This window comes from Ambystoma mexicanum, chromosome 10, assembly GCF_040938575.1.
Source record: "Ambystoma mexicanum isolate Mex_15411 chromosome 10, UKY_AmexF1_1, whole genome shotgun sequence".
Taxonomy (NCBI): Eukaryota; Metazoa; Chordata; class Amphibia; order Caudata; family Ambystomatidae; genus Ambystoma; species Ambystoma mexicanum.
This window is the reverse complement of record NC_090932.1, coordinates 1,544,877,044-1,544,900,529: the sequence shown is the minus strand read 5'-3', so window position 1 is coordinate 1,544,900,529 and position 23,486 is coordinate 1,544,877,044. Positions and strand designations below refer to the sequence as shown.

Below are 23,486 nucleotides of genomic sequence, written 5' to 3'. Positions count from 1 at the left end.
CACCATCACTTAGCAGCCAGTACTGCTTCATAGCGGGAATGATGCCTATGTATTCATATATGTTTGTATATGTATGGCTGTGTGTTGTATATGCCTAGGCTTTGTGTATAGTTGCCAACATGAGCCATTCTGTTCTGTAGGTGCCTGTCCAGTCCTGTTTTTTTCCTCTGCATTCTGGGACTTATTGTGTCACTTTTCCCATTATAAAATTGGGACTAAAAGTCCCAGAGCCTCATTATAAGGCTGGCGCTCCCAGAATGAAGGGGGCCGGGACGGGAACGCCGATTACGGGCTTCCCATCGCACGACCCGGATCGCACGCCTGGTAGAACTAGGCGTGCTTTCTGGGTCCCGCGAGGGGAAGGAGGGAGGCAATAACGGGCCAGATGTAATCTGCCCGTTATTACCTCCATCCCCATTCCCATTGAGCCCTATGGGGGCTGGAATGGGGAATGGTTCCTGCAAGGAGGGATTACCAGGTACTCCTATGTCGGAGTAACCCGGTAAGTCCCCATTGCAGGAACCCGCTAATGGAGCCCGGAATGGAGGCAGCCATGGAGCTAGTAGCTCCATGGCTGCCTCCATTCTCGTAATGAGGCCCCCAGAATGCAAAACCAGGACTGGATAAGCACCTACAGATTGGAATGGGTCATGTTGACAACTATGGTTTGTGGCAACAAAAGGTCACAGGTTTCAAGGTCACTCGTCCTCTGAATCTTCAGATTTCACCAACACAACTACCAATTTGCATTAGGTTATAGATATTGTTTTGGAAATACATTTTCCAGTGGTGCGAGATCCCCTCTTCATAGAAATATCCTCATATATGCAGTCCACCCTGACATGCCAGGCAATTCTCCTCTGAGCAAGAGTACCACCAGCAAACCCAGACACGTGCTTCTGCCTCGCTGGGCTTCATCAGTGAGGTGCAGGCCAGGGCCTCTCTAGGCAAAGAGAGCAAGGGTCCACGTTTGGATTTCCCTCAGTGACTGAGAATGAAACCACAAGTTTTTCAAAATTTGCTAAAAATATGAGGGCCTGCTGCTGAGAACGAACAAGGCCAAAAAACGTGTTCGTGATGTCACCCACTTAGGAGGGTACGACTGTATTACATCTTCCGATTTTTTTTTCTCCTGAGTTTTTTGCCACAAAGGTCCGGCTGAAAAAAATCATTGAAAAATATGGGGTTCGGGGGGCTGGGTAAGGGGGTGTGGGAATAGGGACTACGTAATATGCAAGGGGTGGCTTGCGGGGGCAACACCCAAATAAAAATGTGATGAGTTGTTTTCGGTCGAAAATATTCGGCTAAAAACACAGCAAAAAAAAAAACGGCCACTCTAAGCACATACAGCCCTCAGTAGGGTCTAGAGTGATGTGTATGTGTAGGCTGCTGTACTGTACCACAGGATAATGAACTTGCACGCCCTTCTGAGTGGGCACCATCCCAGTGAAATGCTTGTTGGGCCTGGTGCGTTCTCAGTTAAGTTTCCAGACTTTTCGCGATTCATGTTTACACACAAGAAGGGAACATGCTACTCCCCAAATCAACTGTTTTCCTTTCATGACCATTTCCACACACAGACATGTATGTATTCCTTACAGAATGTCTAGAATCGGAGTAGACAAGAACTGTAGACATAGCACCCCTCGGGTTGAGGTTTCTTCTTGTATCATGCAAACCGACCATGTTAGGGGGCTCCGCGTGTGCCATGCGGTGCAATGATATGACATGTCATGCATAATGCGCCTGTGCACCAATGACCACAATGCTTCATGGGTCAGTATAGGAGGAGATTCCATCACCCAGCGGCTACGCACATGTGCACAAGGGTGACAGAACAGCATATGTCACAGCACAGCGCTGGGACGCAACTATATGTCTGTATATGAAGCCATCCATGGGTGCTGATGTGCACACGGCTTTGCAAGGACCCCTTTGTCTGTGCATGATTGCATTAGCGGGCGCTGGTGGGTTTAAGGCTTTGTATGTCTCTGCATGATGCCATCATTGGGTGCTAATGAGTCCAACTGATTATGAATGCTGCCACGTGTGTGCATAGACCACAGGTTAATAGGAGACATTATACATGGTGGCTTAAAGTACAAATAGTTCAGATAGTGACTCTTTCCACATATCTCGGCCCTGTCTTCTTTTCACGCCACTAAACTGCTTGTACCTTGGCTAATACTTTCACATCTCTTTTATTGCTTTCCCCTTCTCTTTGGTCTTCCTCTCTCGCGTCTAAGCCTTTTTAAATCGATCACTCTTCCATTTGTCTACTTTTCTCTCTGTCTTCTCGGGATTTCTTCCTTGCCTTGGTTTCCCTTGCAATCTCTACTGAGATGACATTTTCTCTGTTTAGTTTTCAGATCACTTAATAATCTTTTCCCACCTTAGCTCTCTTCTCCCTTGTGCTTCTTCTCCCCTGCTCGATCTCTTCGTTCGAACTCCCAGTTTCTTCTCACGGTTCTGCACCCACCTTGTGCCCAGTCGCGCTTTCGTCCTTTTACTTTGTTGGCCCCACTACACTGGAACCACGGTTCCCCGCCCACCTTGTGCACACTTGCGCATTCGTCCTTTTACTTTGTTGGCCCCACTACACTGGAACCACGGTTCCCCGCCCACCTTGTGCCCAGTCGCGCTTTCGATCTTTTACTTTGTTGGCCCCACTACACTGGAACCACGGTTCCCCGCCCACCTTGTGCACACTTGCGCATTCGTCCTTTTACTTTGTTGGCCCCACTACACTGGAACCACGGTTCCCCGCCCACCTTGTGCACACTTGCGCATTCGTCCTTTTACTTTGTTGGCCCCACTACACTGGAACCACGGTTCCCCGCCCACCTTGTGCACACTTGCGCATTCGTCCTTTTACTTTGTTGGCCCCACTACACTGGAACCACGGTTCCCCGCCCACCTTGTGCACACTTGCGCATTCGTCCTTTTACTTTGTTGGCCCCACTACACTGGAACGACGGTTCCCCGCCCACCTTGTGCCCAGTCGCGCTTTCGATCTTTTACTTTGTTGGCCCCACTACACTGGAACCACGGTTCCCCGCCCACCTTGTGCACACTTGCGCATTCGTCCTTTTACTTTGTTGGCCCCACTACACTGGAACCACGGTTCCCCGCCGACCTTGTGCACACTTGCGCATTCGTCCTTTTACTTTGTTGGAACCACGGTTCCCCGCCAACCTTGTGCACACTTGCGCATTCGTCCTTTTACTTTGTTGGCCCCACTACACTGGAACCACGGTTCCCCGCCCACCTTGTGCACACTTGCGCATTCGTCCTTTTACTTTGTTGGCCCCACTACACTGGAACCACGGTTCCCCGCCCACCTTGTGCACACTTGCGCATTCGTCCTTTTACTTTGTTGGCCCCACTACACTGGAACCACGGTTCCCCGCCCACCTTGTGCACACTTGCGCATTCGTCCTTTTACTTTGTTGGCCCCACTACACTGGAACCACGGTTCCCCGCCCACCTTGTGCACACTTGCGCATTCGTCCTTTTACTTTGTTGGCCCCACCACACTGGAACCACGGTTCCCCGCCCACCTTGTGCACACTTGCGCATTCGTCCTTTTACTTTGTTGGCCCCACTACACTGGAACCACGGTTCCCCGCCCACCTTGTGCACACTTGCGCATTCGTCCTTTTACTTTGTTGGCCCCACTACACTGGAACCACGGTTCCCCGCCCACCTTGTGCCCAGTCGCGCTTTCGATCTTTTACTTTGTTGGCCCAACTACACTGGAACCACGGTTCCCCGCCAACCTTGTGCACACTTGCGCATTCGTCCTTTTACTTTGTTGGCCCCACTACACTGGAATCACGGTTCCCCGCCAACCTTGTGCACACTTGCGCATTCGTCCTTTTACTTTGTTGGCCCCACTACACTGGAACGACGGTTCCCCGCCAACCTTGTGCACACTTGCGCATTCGTCCTTTTACTTTGTTGGCCCCACTACACTGGAACCACGGTTCCCCGCCCACCTTGTGCCCAGTCGCGCTTTCGATCTTTTACTTTGTTGGCCCCACCACACTGGAACCACGGTTCCCCGCCCACCTTGTGCACACTTGCGCATTCGTCCTTTTACTTTGTTGGCCCCACTACACTGGAACCACGGTTCCCCGCCCACCTTGTGCACATTCGCGCATTCGTCCTTTTACTTTGTTGGCCCCACTACACTGGAACCACGGTTCCCCGCCCACCTTGTGCACATTCGCGCATTCGTCCTTTTACTTTGTTGGCCCCACTACACTGGAACGACGGTTCCCCGCCCACCTTGTGCACACTTGCGCATTCGTCCTTTTACTTTGTTGGCCCCACTACACTGGAACCACGGTTCCCCGCCCACCTTGTGCCCAGTCGCGCTTTCGATCTTTTACTTTGTTGGCCCAACTACACTGGAACCACGGTTCCCCGCCAACCTTGTGCACACTTGCGCATTCGTCCTTTTACTTTGTTGGCCCCACTACACTGGAACCACGGTTCCCCGCCAACCTTGTGCACACTTGCGCATTCGTCCTTTTACTTTGTTGGCCCCACTACACTGGAACGACGGTTCCCCGCCAACCTTGTGCACACTTGCGCATTCGTCCTTTTACTTTGTTGGCCCCACTACACTGGAACCACGGTTCCCCGCCCACCTTGTGCACACTTGCGCATTCGTCCTTTTACTTTGTTGGCCCCACTACACTGGAACCACGGTTCCCCGCCCACCTTGTGCACACTTGCGCATTCGTCCTTTTACTTTGTTGGCCCCACTACACTGGAACCACGGTTCCCCGCCCACCTTGTGCACACTTGCGCATTCGTCCTTTTACTTTGTTGGCCCCACTACACTGGAACCACGGTTCCCCGCCCACCTTGTGCACACTTGCGCATTCGTCCTTTTACTTTGTTGGCCCCACTACACTGGAACCACGGTTCCCCGCCCACCTTGTGCACACTTGCGCATTCGTTCTTTTACTTTGTTGGCCCCACTACACTGGAACCACGGTTCCCCGCCCACCTTGTGCACACTTGCGCATTCGTCCTTTTACTTTGTTGGCCCCACTACACTGGAACCACGGTTCCCCGCCCACCTTGTGCACACTTGCGCATTCGTCCTTTTACTTTGTTGGCCCAACTACACTGGAACCACGGTTCCCCGCCCACCTTGTGCACACTTGCGCATTCGTCCTTTTACTTTGTTGGCCCCACTACACTGGAACCACGGTTCCCCCCCAACCTTGTGCACACTTGCGCATTCGTCCTTTTACTTTGTTGGCCCCACTACACTGGAACCACGGTTCCCCGCCCACCTTGTGCACACTTGCGCATTCGTCCTTTTACTTTGTTGGCCCCACTACACTGGAACCACGGTTCCCCGCCCACCTTGTGCACACTCGCGCATTCGTCCTTTTACTTTGTTGGCCCCACTAAACTGGAACCACGGTTCCCCGCCCACCTTGTGCACACTTGCGCATTCGTCCTTTTACTTTGTTGGCCCCACTACACTGGAACCACGGTTCCCCGCCCACCTTGTGCACATTCGCGCATTCGTCCTTTTACTTTGTTGGCCCCACTACACTGGAACCACGGTTCCCCGCCCACCTTGTGCACACTTGCGCATTCGTCCTTTTACTTTGTTGGCCCCACTACACTGGAACCACGGTTCCCCGCCCACCTTGTGCACACTTGCGCATTCGTCCTTTTACTTTGTTGGCCCCACTACACTGGAACCACGGTTCCCCGCCCACCTTGTGCACACTTGCGCATTCGTCCTTTTACTTTGTTGGCCCCACTACACTGGAACCACGGTTCCCCGCCCACCTTGTGCACACTTGCGCATTCGTCCTTTTACTTTGTTGGCCCAACTACACTGGAAACACGGTTCCCCGCCCACCTTGTGCACATTCGCGCATTCGTCCTTTTACTTTGTTGGCCCCACTACACTGGAACCACGGTTCCCCGCCAACCTTGTGCACACTTGCGCATTCGTCCTTTTACTTTGTTGGCCCCACTACACTGGAACCACGGTTCCCCGCCCACCTTGTGCACATTCGCGCATTCGTCCTTTTACTTTGTTGGCCCCACTACACTGGAACCACGGTTCCCCGCCAACCTTGTGCACATTCGCGCATTCGTCCTTTTACTTTGTTGGCCCCACTACACTGGAACCACGGTTCCCCGCCAACCTTGTGCACATTCGCGCATTCGTCCTTTTACTTTGTTGGCCCCACTACACTGGAACCACGGTTCCCCGCCCACCTTGTGCACACTTGCGCATTCGTCCTTTTACTTTGTTGGCCCCACTACACTGGAACCACGGTTCCCCGCCAACCTTGTGCACACTCGCGCATTCGTCCTTTTACTTTGTTGGCCCCACTACACTGGAACCACGGTTCCCCGCCCACCTTGTGCACACTTGCGCATTCGTCCTTTTACTTTGTTGGCCCCACTACACTGGAACCACGGTTCCCCGCCCACCTTGCTTTTACTTTGTTGGCCCCACTACACTGGAACCACGGTTCCCCGCCAACCTTGTGCACACTTGCGCATTCGTCCTTTTACTTTGTTGGCCCCACTACACTGGAACCACGGTTCCCCGCCAACCTTGTGCCCAGTCGCGCATTCGTCCTTTTACTTTGTTGGCCCCACCACACTGGAACGACGGTTCCCCGCCCACCTTGTGCACACTTGCGCATTCGTCCTTTTACTTTGTTGGCCCCACTACACTGGAACCACGGTTCCCCGCCAACCTTGTGCACACTTGCGCATTCGTCCTTTTACTTTGTTGGCCCCACTACACTGGAACCACGGTTCCCCGCCCACCTTGTGCACACTTGCGCATTCGTCCTTTTACTTTGTTGGCCCCACTACACTGGAACCACGGTTCCCCGCCAACCTTGTGCACACTTGCGCATTCGTCCTTTTACTTTGTTGGCCCCACTACACTGGAACGCGTTTCCGCTTCATATTTGTCCCCTTTCTTCTTAGCCTCTTTTCCATACTTATCTAAAACAACACCGTTCTTCTACGTAATTAGTTAATCTAGATTTTCTCCATTGTTCATATTTGATTACCTGTTTCTAGTTTGTGTGGCGCTTTGGTGTAAAGCGCGGTATAAACACAAATCAATACAAAAAATAATGTATGGGTGCTAATAGATGATATCCTAAATAAATTTGCAATATTACATTCTGTACTCTATTAAAGCGTTAGGTCAAATCTACCTCCAACAAATCCGTCCTGCTGTAACATATGGATCTGCATTATGGGGGATTAAGAAAACTAAGGCCCTAAAGAAAATGGCGGCTTTTTGCCTAAGAAGTCTTAGTGGACTGTCTAGAAGTCTTCCAGTGGAATATCCTCCTGCGGAGTTCGGCATAACATCTATGGAAACCTCAAACATCTTGGGTAGAATAAGTACATGTAGGAAACTTGTGAAAGACACTCTTCATTCTCTGACACGCGGCATCTGCCCACTAGTCATAGAGGGTTCATCCTAAATTTCATTATAAAAGAAGGTGATAAGTGGCAGCCAACCCTTAACATAGATGAAGAGGCTACTAGAACACTGGGCAAAAAGTCCTGCATTAAAAAACATGTGTGGGAGATCGACCTCATGGTTCGGTGCTGGGGGCTAGTTAGCACCCGCTTGGGATGCCAAACAAACACACCTATGTGAATTTAACTCTGTGCATTTGGGACAATCTATAAATAAACAATAGGACACGTGTATATGACATTTAAAGCGTAAGGGGTCATCATGTATTTATTTAATGTGATATAGTTTACAAGTAAACTTTACACATAATAAATCATACATCATAATCATGCAAATAATACATTTCCAAAGCGTAAGGGGTCATAAACAAGGGATAGCATGATATGTATCCATCTTACGTGGAAGTTAGATTTGCAGAACGCTATGTACTAGCTCCTCACTCCCTAGAGGAAGTTTCTGGCCACTGGTTCATGCTGGAAATCCAGGCGCTTCTTTTCGCTCCTGCTTGACCGAGTTTAATTTCGAGCCCTGGACTACGAACACAACTGTCCCACTACTCAGATCAGGCGAGACTACATGGAGTCAAGTTTCTGGCCCTAGTCATGTCTGGTGTGAACTTGGGAACCAGGAATGAAATTGACAGAGCATTGCGGAAATGTAGATTCTGAAAGAGTCAACAGCTTGAAAGCGCGAGGCATCTCCTGTTTCAATGCAAGCAGTTTGCAAAGCAGTGGAGGAGCATCGATTAGCATATGGCACCCACTGCAATGAGGAAAGTAACTTCATATGGTGTCTATTTATGTAAGTAAATTATATGAATGTATTATACCGCCTTACCGGGCTATGGTGTGCTAAAGAGATGTGCTAAAGAGACGGTCATGAATTAATTGTCGATACGGTATATATGTGTTATACTCCATTTGTTATTTTATTTTATGTACCTTGGGATAGATCACATTTTTGTAGATTTGTGGAACACCGATGATGATTAATTCGTATGTATAAATAGCCAGGCTATGGCTCTAGTAATAAATTGGCTAACCAAAGGAATGCCCTCACTGTCTGTGTACGGAGCCATTAGTGGGCGCTGAAGTGCAGAAGGCATTATGCATACCCTCTATGTTGTCTGTGTACGGAGCCATTAGTGGGCGCTGAAGTGCAGAAGGCATTATGCATACCCTCTATGTTGTCTGTGTACGGAGCCATTAGTGGGCGCTGAAGTGCAGAAGGCATTATGCATACCCTCTATGTTGTCTGTGTACGGAGCCATTAGTGGGCGCTGAAGTGCAGAAGGCATTATGCATACCCTCTATGTTGTCTGTGTGCGAAGCCATCAGTGGGTGCTGATGTAAACCAAGCCTTACAATACCCTTTTCGTCTGTGCAGGAATCCATTGGTGGGTGCGGATGATGATAAGGCTTTGTAAGTCTGTGCATGACCTCATCATGGGACCAAGGGATTATTAATGCTCGCGCTGTCTGTGTGCGAAGCCATCAGTGGGTACTGAAGTGCACGCGCCATTATGCTCACTTGCTATGTCTGTGCTTAAGTGATCAGTAGGTGGACCTTCTAGCTTCTACTGACCCCAGTTACATTCTGCATGTCCCAAACCCACGAAGGCCTTTGCTGGCGCATTCTTAGGACACATCATGGTAGAAGTAAGCCGTAGGCACTCAATACCTTCTGAGGGACACGTGCACATCGTGCCAGACTCAGGCGCCACAAGCCCTGACAACCTCAGCCTGCCTAGAACTCTTTGGGCAGTTTGGTCAGAAGAATTGGAAGCCCACAACCGTTCAAGACGTCTCACCCAAGGGTGCTCATTCTGACTTTCACGGAAGAACCCTCCAGGTCATGGGAACAGCAGATACCTCTTACCTTCAATCTCCTCTGGGCGCAGCTCGCGGTCCTGAAAATGAAGAAGAGATGGTGTCAGTGGTGACCATGCCAGGTGTGGGTGATCGGGTTACTGTGAGCATATGGAGACTCGGAGGAAGTGATGGAGATTGACACCAACGACATCAAAGGAGTCAAGGTACAATGGAAAGGACTTAGTTCACCTTCACACACTCTGGACCCCGCCCCCTAGCCTTCACACCTGTGCGGTGTACATGAGTCTTTCACACTCACTCGCATCCTGCAGAACCCTGGATTAATAACCGTCTGGCATGAGTTTCTTGCCTTACTCCTTCAGAGATCTTCTGCACGCCTCTTGCAGAATCCTGCATACTGGCCCCGGTGGGTGTCACCAAAGGCCCATCACTTGGCTCCGGGCAGGACGCTATTGGTTCACGAGGCGGTCCTGTTCAGGAGGCCCCATGAACCACTCTCACCCTCATATGTCTCTAACCTTCTCCACAACCCGTCCAATCACGCTGATATCCCCCAACGCCATTTGCAACGAGCCGCGCCTGGAACACCTGGCAACAACAGGCCACCATCACAGGTCAGGGGTTTAAATGCACAAGGATGGGATCGAAGGTGGAAAACAATACAATGGTGTAGAAAGGCTACAAAACACGGAAATAAGTTTGTAGGTCATGATTAAACGTGAGAAAGAGGAAGCCGGGAAGGAAGCTGTAGGATGGACAACTTTTTATAAGGTTGTCCCTCAAATCACACTGTCAGTTTAGCATCCAAACATTTGATTGCATCTACCACCTGACTGCTTTTATAACAGGCTCTGGGGCTACAGCAGAGTATTAAAGACTGAGAGGAAAGGAAAGCAATCCTGGGAAGCACCCTGTGATCTACTGGATCTCAGCAGCCATGTCTTACCACAAAGGGCAGGGAGACAGCGGACCTCTCTGTAAGGGCGCGCTCTTTAGGATGGTTTTAGAGGAGAGTTAGTGTGCATGCCACAGAAGAGGATTGGATTGGATTGATCAGGGGGACCAAGGGTGGAAACCTGGATTGCGTGTGGATGGAGGTGGGCAGAAGGGAAAACAGGCGTGCACTGGTGAGATGCAGGGTAGGAAGCGGGAGGATAGTTGGGTAGAGGGAGGGAGAACAGAAGGCAGCATAGGCCATGGACGAGCAGGTGGTGGTAGGAGATTGGTTGGAAGGATGGGTGGCAAAATGCATCTGGGTAGGACAATGCATGTCAGTAGGACAGATGGCTGCGGATCACGAGCTGGGGAGTAGAGGTGGGATGACGAGCTGGAGAGCGGAGGTGGACTCATGAGCTGGGGGGCAGAGGTGGGTTCACGAGCTGGGGAGCGGAGGCAGGATCATGAACTGGGGAGCGGAGGTGGGATGACGAGTTGGGGAGCGGAGGAGGGATCACAAGCTGGTGGGGGGAGGTGGGATTACGAGCTGGGGAGCGCAGGCAGGATTACGAGCTGGGGAGCAGAGGTCGGATTACAAGCTGGGCAGCGGAGGTGGGATCACGAGCTGAGGAGCAGAGTGAGGATCATGAGCTGGGGAGCGGATGCGGGATGACGAGTTGGGGAGCAGAGGTGGGATTATGAGTTGAGGAGCAGAGGCAGGATCATGAGCTGAGGAGCAGAGGTAGGATCATGAGCTGAGGAGCAGAGGCAGGATCTTGAGCTGGGGAGCGGAGGTGGGATCACAAGCTGGGGAGGAGTGACAGGATGACGAGTTGGAGACTGGAGGTGGGATCACGAGCTGGTGGGCGGAGGTGGGATTATGAGTTAGGGAGCAGATGCAGGATCACAAGCTGGGGAGCGGAGGCGGGATGATGAGTTAGGGAGCGGAGGCAGGATGATGAGTTGGGGAGCAGAGGTGGAATCACGAGTTGGGGGGTGGAGGTGGCAGCAGTGATGATAAATGGAGGGTCGGGGATGGATGGTGGGAGAGAGGCAGTAGGTGCATTAATGGGGGGACGGTGAATGCCGGGCAGAACGCTAGATGGAGGCTGAAAGGATGGGTGGTAGCAGGGTGGGTGACGAGAGTTGTTAGCTGAGAGAATATATGGCAGCAGGATAGATGGCTGCAGGATATACCCGTGAGCGATGGCGGATGACATGTGGGGGAATGGAAGGTGGTGGAATGAAGGTCACAGGGATGAACAGTGATGGTGGGGAACGGAGCAGGTGGGAGAATAGATGGTGGGGTGTCATGTTTTGCCACATTGATGTTGTAGACTGCATGATAACCATTGTGGTGGCTTATTGACTCTTTGGTTTACAGATTAGCACCAAAGATTGCATGGGTCGGAATAATAGCTCCAGCATCGATATAACTAAGTCTTTAATGCTTTCCCAAATTTGATGTTTGGTGAAATGTCTTGGAGTAGAGGTTCCTAGATTTGCTGCTTGTACAGAGAACTTGTAACACCCAACTCTGCCTATCCTGGTAGTCCGTTGCTGAAGGAGGAATGGGGGCGTGATCTCAGTGGATATCTGATCGGAATGGACATCTGCCGACACGTGTCAAGGCGTAGCTGAAGGAGGAATGGGGGCGTGATCGGAGTGGACATCTGATCGGAGTGGACATCTGCCGACACGTGTCAGGGCGCAGCTGAAGGAGGAATGGGGAGAATGGGGAGCAATGGGGGCGTGATCGGCGTGTCAGGGCGTAGCTGAAGGAGGAATGGGGGCGTGATCGGAGTGGACATCTGCCGACATGTGTCAGGGCGTAGCTGAAGGAGGAATCGGGGCGTGATCGGAGTGGACATCCGTCATCACGTGTCAGTGACGAATGGGGGCGTGATCGGAGTGTCAGGGCCTTTTGAGGCCGAGAGGTGGGCCTGCGCGTAGTGTGCGCCATGGCCTGCACCCAATACTCTGAATGCCAATCGTTGGATTACTGGCAAATAATGAAGCCAGGATATAGCATAAATTCTACTGTTATTGTGTGAACCTTCGGTATCAGAAGCATGGGCGGTGCATGGCTTTACGGTGCCCCAGGCGAAGTACCATTTTGGCAACCACCCCCTTATTTTGGGGCTAGGTGAGTGCCAAACTGGCACCCATGGTGCCTTCCTGCTTGTGGCGCTCCAAGCAGCTCCCTAAAATTGCCTTTTTGAAGGACCGGCCTTAAGCAGATGGCCTGTTACACTCTGCCCTATGTAGATGTTTTAACTGTTACAATTGTAAGGCACAATATATCCCTCTGGCACATTCCTGCAACGAGACAACCTTGACAAACACTGCAGGAAATGCACACACAAAAATCAATAGAATACCTCTCAGGCTCGTGAGTGGTAGCAGCTTTCTTTTACAACAGTTGGGATAGGGTATCAAGTTGGATGGTACTTGAGGGGAGGGATGCTGGTATAATAGGTGACAGGAGTTTGGTGGGTGGGATAATTGAGGCCATTCCGATGGATGGCTGGGGGAGAAAGCTTTGCGAAATGGCAAATGGTAGAAGGGAAAACTTAAGTTGGGATAATGGTCATATAAAACAGTAATGCACGCTCCTTTCCGTGGTACAATGGTATGCCAATGTATACCCCATTGGCGTAGTCTTGGCGTGACATAACTGGTGAATGCAATGCTGGAAATGCAAAGAAAGGTAGAATCCTTTATAGGATAATCAGAACACTGATGCTTTCTTTAAAACAACAGAAATTGGTCTACGCCACAGCTGGATGTGTCCGCCGAAGCAGATATTTTGGGAACAGCTTAACCGCGAGAGGCTAGACCGAAGAGAACAAGTCCTAATGGTGATTTTCATTTTGTTTGTTTCAACTGCAATTTACTCGTGGCCAACTAGGATTAACTTTCTATATTCATGTCCATCTAGGATCCACTTTCTATATTTGTGGCTATCAAGGATTCATCTTATTTATTCATATCTTTCCTGGATTCCCTTTCTATATTCACGCGCTTTTAAGGATTCACTTTTTATATTTATATCCATATCGGAGTCACGTTCTATATTCGGCCTGATTCAGGATTCACTTTCTATATTCATGTTCCCAGGATACTATTTTTGTATTCATGTCCTATAATGATTCACTTTATATATTCACATCCACCCTGGATTCATTTTCTGTATTCATTCCCATTCTGGATTTATTTCCTATATTCATGCCCATTCAAAATTCACTTTCACCAAAGGTAGTTGTACGATTTTGGATGCCGTTGATGAATTTCAGGATCATTTGACTATCAGCATAGTTTTAAAGTTTGTTCAGAGAGAAGATGAATAAAGGGGGGCACATTGGATCTCTGGGGAACTGCACAGATGATGTTCATTAATGGGAATTGGTAAGAGAATATTGTGACACCGTGAGATACAGCTGTACCTTTGAATGCAAATACCGAACTGGTGAATGAAATTGAAAAGAAGTTCCTTTCTTTAGTTATTGACTAGTTTAGAGTGGCCCAACCACTTTTGAACTAGAAAATGTGGTCCTGATCCTACTCTTGGCATTTGAAGACACATTGAGGAATTCTTATTAAGTAAGGGGGGGACGTGGGACTTTTGAGGTGAATTTCAACAGTTAAGAGTTGAATTTCTTTCCAAAGTTGGGTCAAAACAATTTGCTTTGGGGGGTAGTGTTTAGTGTTTGATGTGTTTGCTGTTTTTAGGGTGTTCGACCTTGTTTAGTAATCCAGGAGAAGTCTTGAGTGTTTTTGTAGTTGTGGTAGACATCAGTAATACGCTCGGAGACATTTTCAATTTTTTTTCTTCCAAAAAGCAGTCGGATAATCAATCTCCGAATTAAGCGGCGTTGTATGATATTCTGTAGTTGGTGAATTTCTGACTTCAATCAGAATTTGGAATAGTTGCTTTTTGCCTGAAATTTCTAAAGAAATATTTGTATTTGAGCAGTTCTCATCATTGGCTTATCATAACAAAGGCTCTCTTGGGATAGAAGTGTTGCATTGAGATTGCATTGTAGAATTCAGGACAAAGATGAACAGAATGAGGGCAGCAAGGCTGAGAATATGGAAAACAGGATAAAGCATGATAGGAACAAGACTGGAGAAAAGGCAGACGTGGAGACAATGGGGAGTTGGTAGATGGCGGGTAGGATTATGGGTGTCTGGAATGTAGAGAAAAAAAGACAATGACGGGAGAGCAGAGAAGGGTCGGAGTGGGAGTTTGGAAGATGGGGATTGATAGTTCAAGAATATAGGGTGGTAAAGGGAATGGCAGGAGGATGGCAATGAAGAGGATGATATTGGTTTGTTGCAGAGAAGCGACATGGTGTTGGGGGAAACACGTGAACAAGTGGGGTGCAATGCGAGGCAGTACGGTCAACAATTGAGCACAAGGGTGGATAACTGCCTAGAGAAGGTTTAAAGGGAACATTCATGAGAGCGGGTTTAAGGATTGACATGAAATTTGGAAAACGTGCTTGTGTGAGACCTATGTGTATGACTTGCATCCTGTGATGATCACGAGCGTGCCGGGTCGGTGTGATAGGACGCTTGCTTGCTTGTGCATTTGTACCATTCATATTCAGCCTCTCCGGAACCCACCTTATGTTAAGTATGGGGTAATTCACCAGATCAGCCTGGGAGAGGCACAGACTCTAGCCAGGCCATCAGACTTTCCATGCTCACAAACTCATATTGGACACTGGTCACTGGTTACAGAGGCGCTGTCATGCATGGACAGACCATACGTACGGGTGCCGTATGGCTGTGGAAGGGAGTTATGCATATGCTGGATCCATATGCATTCAGGTTTGCGTCGGGGCGGGATTCATGCTCCGCCAGACGACACTTACGTACAGGCTGCCTGTGTTCCACGAAGCCCTTTCTCAAGAAGATGCACGCCGGGCCCAGCAGGTTGTGCATGACCGCACAGTTCTGTGCGAGGGCCATGAGGGGGCCATGGGGCTCGAATACCGACATCCTGTCCTCACTCGTCTGGACGGCGCTATAGCTCGCCTTCTCATCATGGCGGATCTTCCCAGCAGCAAGCAAACGACACATTAAAGAGCTTAGTTGCCATGGGTCCCTCAGACTAAGCACCAGAAACACTTCCATGAGTCATTCAATTTGAGTTCTGACAATTCGTCCACAAGCATCTCCGTCTGAGCATCAGGCATTCGCAAGACTGAACTCCCACCACAACTTCCCCGAGTCTTTCTGTCCCACATTTCACGTCATATCCCTGCGTCTCTCAGTCCAGCATCCCATTGCCTAAGTCGCCATGACCTCGCTATCCCCCTCAGTCCACCAAGTCTTGCAGCTGTGCACCGTAGCTCGGGCAGCCCTTCTGTATGGAACCACCACCTGACAACCCCTGCCCAGAATTATGACCACCCCTGCCTTGACCAAGAAAATGCACTACACCAGCCAGAAACACAAGAGGACTCCTCACCATGGAAGAGCATAACTTGTGGTGTTTCTATGTGAGAAGTTTGAAAGTAAAAAGAATAGCGGAAAAAGTAAAATCTGAAATGGAGGGCATTGCTGTCTATCACACCATACAAATAAAAATATATGGACATTTAAAATGGAATGGTTAAAAAAAATGAACTGCCATGTAAAAGACTTTAAACACATAAGCGATCATTTTCATAAAATGCGTAAAAGTTACTAACATTTCAATTCAATTTTCGTACTAAAGAGCTCTTAAGTTCCCCCTGGTCATGTGTGAGAAGGCCATTCAGTCCTGTTTTTTCTCCTTTGGATTCTGGGACTTGTCGTTTTTTTCTTTCCAATTTGAAATGAAGGAAAAATACAATTCCCAGAAGAAAAACTACAAGTCCCAGAATTCCAAGTAAAACGAGGTCTGGGTGTCCTTGTCACGCATTAGAACCAATTGGGAAGTTTATTGACCACTTTCTCAAGCCATTAAGCCAGCAAACCCCTACTTACCTCAGGGACACAATGTCCACCATTGTGAAATTCTAACATCAGCCCTTTAACCAAGAGGAGAGCAACTGGTCACCGTTTGACAAAGTCTTCTACCTCCAAACCTGTGGGACAGCCACGGGGGCAGCTTTTGCACCCAGCATGGCCATTATTTTTATGGCAGAATATGAACAAAGCCATGTACTCAGCACCTCTAACCCTTTCCTCGATAGCTTCCTGCTATGGCACAGATATATAGATGATATAATTTTCATCTGGAAAGGGCTAAGTGAAACTCTGGAGAATGTCTTCAATTGGATCAACCTACACACTGAGGAGATTAAATTCACCATGTGTAACAGCAAACAGGGGATCAACTTCATGGACCTTACCATCATGCCTAGAAAGAACATGTTGGAATGTACTATATTCAGGAGAGAAACAGACCGGAATACTGTCCTACATTATAGAAGTCATCACCCCAGAAACCTGCATGACAACCTTCCCTATGGGCAATTCTTAAGGATCTGCAGAAACTGTGCTGAGATGGATGAATTTAAGATACATGCTACGTCGCTACAGAGCAAACTGGCTACCAGAGGTTACCGTAAGAAATTGCTCAAAAATACAAAAAAGAGGGCTTGTTTCACTCTGCGAGAATCATTACTTGCACCCAAACCGTAGATCATCACCAATAACAACACCGTAACATGTGTCTCCACGTTTGGTCCAACTACCACCAAACTCAAGGGGCTCATTAAGAAGTTCTGGCCTTTGGTACAACTGAGTCTTCCAGCAGACCTACACCTAGAATGGCACTTAAGTGCTCCAAGAACCTTAAAGACATGCTTACTCATGCCAGAACAGGGAAGAAAACCACAAGATCAGCCATGTGGAACATGAGGGAAATCCAGGGTCACCATCCCAGTGGGTCCTGTACTGTTTGTAAACTGACAAAAAAATGAACTGTTTCTTTATAGACAACAAAGAATGGCAGCTTAGACATTTTTCCAATTGTAAATCATCTAATGTAATTTATGTCATCAAATGTCCTTGTGGCCTCCGCTATGTGGGCCAGACGTCAAGACCCATCAATAAAAGAATTGGCACACATAGGTCGAGAATCAGGTGCAAAACACACACTGCACCGTTAGTATCTCATTTTCTTGAATTCCAACATGGCTCAGACAACTTTCTGTGGTGGGTGGTAGACAAAGTGCTGGACATGACCAACGCCACAGTGCCATTAATTTCAAAGAATCGTGGTGGATTTTCAAGTTAAAATCCACCACCAAGGGTTTGAATGAGGCCCAACCCAATGGCCCATACACATGATTTAACAGGGTTCCCTACCCACCCTCCCTCCGGGGGGTCCCTCCATCCGGGCATATACCCCCCATTGCCCCTGTCTGCATCAACACTTTGAACAGGGTCATGTTTCAGCTATTTCCATTGGGGTCATGATTTAGGGGGCACTCTATCCTCCTCTCTAGCACGGGATGAGCACCGACATCTTTTGACCATAACATGCACATTACAAGTCATTTGCCTGTTCTTCATGTTCGTGGCTTCATGATCCCCTCTATGCCGGGCGGTCTGTGTCCCTTCCAGCCCCCACCTGCCCTTCTACATGCCTAAGCGGCAGCGCTTCCACTTTGCTGCGTACGACAGACCAACGTCGTCGCCGACACAGTATGAGCTCTCTCAATCTGTTTACTTTGCGTGTGTCGGCCCGTCCCCATGCCACCAGGATGCGCACAACACCACGCATGCGCTCCTGCAGGGCACATGCGCGGTAGAAGCACCAACACAGCTTCATTTTGGACGTGCTTCACTTTAGCGGTTGCTTCCTCTGCGCTGCACCGCTCGCCACATATCCTTGTCTCTTCATCATTCAAGGTATGAGGCAGCTGATACTTTTCCACGCGCGACTCTTTGCTAGGCCCCACTACACCCCTCAACCATCCATTAATTTACTCCTCACTCCTCCTCTTTTTTCTTTAGGAGACCACAAGCCACTCAGCTCCATAAGTGTGGCTCAAAGAGTAGCGGCTGCACTTAACACAGCACCTCCAGTCCCACACATCCTTGTGTCCACCAGACTCAAGGTAGGAATCCTCATTTATTATGGTCTTCCATAGGGGCCACTACATCAGAACGTCTGTTTCAGGACATTCCCTCTTTTTACTCTAGGAACTTGCCAAAGTTTCCCCTCGGTACCCACTAGATTTATTTGGATGCCTGGCCTACACGCGAGGTTCCCCACAGCAGCAGGTATCCACCGAGGGACTATGATGTTTTAGATTCACTGTCTGATGGACGCAGCCTGCCCTCAGACATATAGTCCCACTTTTTGACCTACTAGCAATTTGTGTTCTCTCTGTATCATGGTGACTCACTTCATTTGGGACACGCCGCTTTCCACACCCAACTGGTCCTAAACCATCTTCCCCCTACACCAGAGGGCCCTAACCCAGGGAGGTCAGTGGTACACTGGATGTGTGCTAACCACGCGTAATTTTATTACGTTTTATCATGTGTTCTGCTATGCATCTGTATACACTGCTATGCACCCAAGCTTTCCATAGCTCACTCCCACCTCTTACATGTCCCTCGTTTACGGAGACATTTTCCTGGCCCTAGAAGAAGGCTTCTATCTCTTCATGCGAAATGTCTATGGACGCCGCACCCCTGGTGCCCTAACAGTCCACCGCAAGAACACTAACCCATGATTTAACATCCAGACGTCGACCTACTAATAAGTCACCTTCCAGCCTGGTACTGGTAGACCCCTCTAAGGTTTCCACCTAGAAGTGTGATACTACACACAGCCCTTGGGACATTGAATATGTATGCAATTGTGTTGCTCATATAGGGCACTGCACTGTTTCCAAGCCCTGTATTCTTTGTTCCAACGTTTGTAATATAGTGCTTGCTCTGTATAACTAATGGATGTCAAAGCAAGAAATATCTGTTACATACTACGTTAATTCATGTACATGGAGAAGTCAGCAATCACTTGTTGTTTAAATATGTTCTCACTGTTTTGAATTTTGTGGCTACCCACTGTATCTGTTGGACACATAGAAGATTTGTTTGTGGACCCTAAAAAGTCCAATTTTTATGTTGTTTGATACTAAAAAACGTCATTATAAACCAACAGTTTCATTTTTACAAGTGTGGCAACCTAGGGAAGTTTTCAAAAACAAAAAACAAAAAGATGTTCACAAGATCAGCAGCCAAGTAATAAAAGCTGTTCTGAATACCACTCAGATGCAATGAGTTTGTGAATGTTAAGCTTTGGTTCTAAGTGAGGCTAAGAGGTTCTTGTCTCTGTGATACATTACAAAGGTAAATTAACGTTGCTTGAAATGGCTGCAATTATTGAATTTGTTGATGGGACACTCCCTCCGTTTATATAGGAAAACACTAGGAAAATGATGTATACATGTGTTCAGTTTATCCACGAATATATATCTTTTTTTCACTTCAGCACTGCTTGTTCGTGAGCGTGCTGCTAATTATCCATCCTATTCAATCGTGTACCGCTTGAACACCCTCACGCAATTACCAACCCTTGGCGACACGACGGGGACCTGTCCGTACATCATGAAACAGCTGAGGTCAGAGACTAGTCTGCTGCACTTTGGTGCAACCACCAGCACGTTCCACGCTTGCGCCACTTGAGCTTCCGGGAAACAGCTGGCCAGGGTTTAAGGCAGAGGTCTTCAAATGGTGGGGTGCGCCCCCCAGGCGAGCGTGGCCGCTTTCCTTGGAGGGCGTTAGACCCCAGCCTGAAATAAAAAATGTATTGTTTAAATGGAGGAAATGGGCAGGGGAGGCTCACAGGATCAGACTGGAGCATAAAATGGTCTCGGGCACCAATGAAAAAGTGTCCCACAATTGAAAATGGTAATTCATTCCTTTAGTGACAGACTGTTTGAATGGGACCCAAGGGGGTATTTTCTGTTAAAATGTAAGCAAATTGTGATATCTAAAGAATATTTATTGAGCAGTAATGGTCCAAACTACTAGCTGCATAGTGAAGTAACTCAAACTGGCCCACATTGGCCACAAGAGTGGCCCATTTTGACAAAATAAACGTGCCCACACTAGCAATTCTGGTTCGAGCATTGTCCTATTTCCCTTTAGGCCAGTCTGAGCCTGGCAGCTCATCCATAATGGACGAGGGGGGCATCGACCAAGTGGCCCCCTCGCCCATTATGGAGGAGCCCAGGAGCCAGCCCAGTGAAACAATGAGCACTCCCTCAGTTGCTTTTTCCAGCTGAGGGAGCACTCCCAGGCTGGCTGAACTGTCAAGGGACACCCTGTTTCCATTTGACAGTTCAGTTCCCCAGCCGCACATGCTCACTGAGGGGCGTTTTCACTTTGCAAGCCTTGCATGGCTCATTGGAAATACTAGCTGGGGAACTGCATGTCTGTATGTGCGAGGGGGAGCACCTGCGCCTCCTCGCACATACGGGCAGAGCAGCCAGGAGCGGGGCATTTCAGCACCCACAGGCAGGCCCCTGCATGCATGTGCAGGAACCCAGAAGCTCTTGCGATAGTCCCTGGGCTTTTGTATAGCCCAGGGACTATACTGGGAGTAGGGTGCGGTGACGGCAGACAACAGTTCACATCCATTGGGGATTACTGTCATTATTGGGGAGGGCCTGCTTAGGCCCAAGCCTAAACAGTTTGAAGACAACTGGTTTAAGGTATTACTGAGGATGAGTTGGGTGGGAGGGCATCCTTTGATAATTAGAGGGGGCGTTGCACTAGGAGTTTATGGTAAATCACTTTTCATTACTTTCCTTCCGGACTCGCTTTTATTCCCAATAATAAGGAACAAAAGCTGCTAGAGATGGACCTGGCTTGCGATTGCCTAGCGGCGACTGCTGGTGGGTTTTACTTGTACACCACCTGGGTTTGAAGTTTACCTTGATCTTCTTGTCCGTCCACTGGCACGTAACCTTTATTTCAGGTTCAGATTGTCACAACTGAACTTGGCTTATCGCACATCAAAATGGTGCCCCAGTGAGAAGGATCTTTGCCCAGTTTGTGGTCTGTTCAGGGAGACGGTGCTCCATTTCTTGTTCTTCTGTCAAGGTTATAGGGTTGGTTGAGGTAAATACCTTAAAACAATATGTAACAACTATGGTATTCGCAGTACAGGCCTGGCGTTGCAATTATTTAGGAACAGTATTTACGAGTGTAGTTTACTTTGTTGCAAGCTACCTGGCCTTGGCTTGGAGAGTAAGGGGCAAAACTATAAAGGAAGCAAGGTTAACGTGAATGTCGCTATGGAGGCACGTATGCTTCCATTAATACATTTATGAACCTTATGGAATTGTACTTTAAGTTTGCCTCCCATTGTAAACGTTGCCCCGTGCAAAACTGGGAATAGCTGGAAGGGTAGGCTTGTTAAATCAAGTAATTTTTATGTATCCTTGTTTTTGTCGATTGTTGCTGATTTTATGTAACATATGACCTGATATTTTGCCTCCTTGTATTTTAAAGAATCACTATGTAATTAATTGGTATTTTTCGATCATGTCTTTGGGCCTCATTACACGTTGTGCGGTAAAAATCGGAATTTTACGGCATGGCGCTATTAGCATGTCCGCCCTCGCAAAAGACCGCTAATAGCGTCCCATTACGAGTTCGCGGACACGAGCATAGCGCCATGCCGTAAATGTCATTACCGCCATGCCGCAAAAGTCCACAAAATGCCCATTACCGGCCTCGACCACAGTGCTGATAGCACCTCCTCCCTCACGCAACATGCTAATAGCGGTCACCGCTATTAGCGGACACCGTTAAAAAGCGGAACCGGAAATAGCGTCATCGCACAGGAACGGGAAAGAGAACGGCGGCCATCTTTAAAAACACAATTCATTGCCATCCTCTGCATCCAGGACATCTTACCGGAGAACTCTGACCAAAAACCATCCAGGACTGCCTGAAGATGTCAAAGGCCCTGAAAAAATCCTCTGATTGACAGCGGAAAGAGAAATTCACACCAGAGGAGCTCATAATGCTGACTAGCACACTTGCAGCCAATGCGGAGGTCGTATTCGCCAATGATATGCGCCGGGAGGCGATCATCAAGAAAAAGGCCATCTGGGACGAAGTTGCCCGCAAAGTCAGTGCGGTGGGCACTACCACCCGCAGCGTGAAGGACTGCCGCAAGAGGTGGGACGACCTCCGGCTACGTGTGCGGAATATCCTATCAGTCAACCGCAACCTTGCAATGGCCACAGGAGGAGGCGCAGAATCACCTCTGAAGATGAAGGAGTGGGAGGAGACATGTGCCTCCACCATCGGAGTCGAAGCCATAGAGGGGGTCGGAGACATGGAGCATGGTGTGGCCATCTCATCTGATGGAGGTGAGTGAATACCTCAAACAATGCACAGTGAAGGGTGAGGGGGTACCCCAAACACGTGTCGATGACCAGGCCATTGGTCCTGCCACACACATACATGCATGCATCACCATATACACGTGAAATACTGACCCATCAATGCATGACCAACCCGACATCCCCATGACAAGAATCAGTGATGAATAGGCCCCAATGCATAGAGCAGCATGACGTGAACATTCTGCATGAGGCACCTAGACCCATTAACAATGATGTACCCTATTTATGTCCTCCACAGGATCACCGACAGACACTGGAGAGACAAGCACCGCAGCACGTACTCCCCCAGCAGCCAAAAAAGCCAGAATGCATGAGAGGGGTGACACCGCCACCACCTCCAGGGGAAGTGGGAGGACAGTCCATCTGCAGAGGGCCAAGGGCAGCAGGAGCACCATTGCATCACAGCCTGAGGGCACGGCTCCTGTTGTAGCCGAACCCACGCAAGTGTGCCCCATCACTGCTGAGATGAGCACGGAGGGCACGCAATCCGCAGCCACCAGCTCCACTGGGGAGGCAGCAGCCACCGCACCGGCCAGTGACGAGGAGGACGCAATCGACGTCCTACAACTCATCCATGACCCCAGCCCAACATGGTCCATTGAGGGGAGTCCGAGGGCAACGTCCGGATCTGCTACCCAGGGAGCACATGACACCCTCACTGTAGAAGGTGCATGGAGCCCTCAGCTGTCCTCACCGGATGCCGGGTGCATGGACCAGGGCGCACCATACAGCCCAGCAGCACCTACCACCCTGGCAGACCTTGCAACCATCAGCCGGAGGCAGGAAAACATGGCTGCGCTGGTCGCCCAGCATGTGGCCGAGACAGGCCGTCTAAGG

At 49.1% G+C, this 23,486-nt stretch overlaps 1 protein-coding gene across 3 annotated transcripts in view; it reads right to left on the bottom strand.

Annotated features, from left to right (window-relative positions):
- The window catches only part of CABP1 (calcium binding protein 1), a 394,354-nt gene that overhangs the window by 54,212 nt on the left and 316,656 nt on the right, over positions 1-23,486 (bottom strand). For 2 of the 3 annotated variants that reach the window (XM_069619775.1, XM_069619777.1), the window contains exons 2-3: positions 15,154-15,330; positions 9,380-9,410 (exon numbers count right to left, since the gene is read on the bottom strand). In XM_069619775.1, coding sequence (XP_069475876.1) covers positions 9,380-9,410; positions 15,154-15,330 — 208 coding nt within the window. The remainder of the gene's footprint in view (positions 1-9,379; positions 9,411-15,153; positions 15,331-23,486) is intronic. The other variant, XM_069619776.1, reaches the window with a different exon arrangement.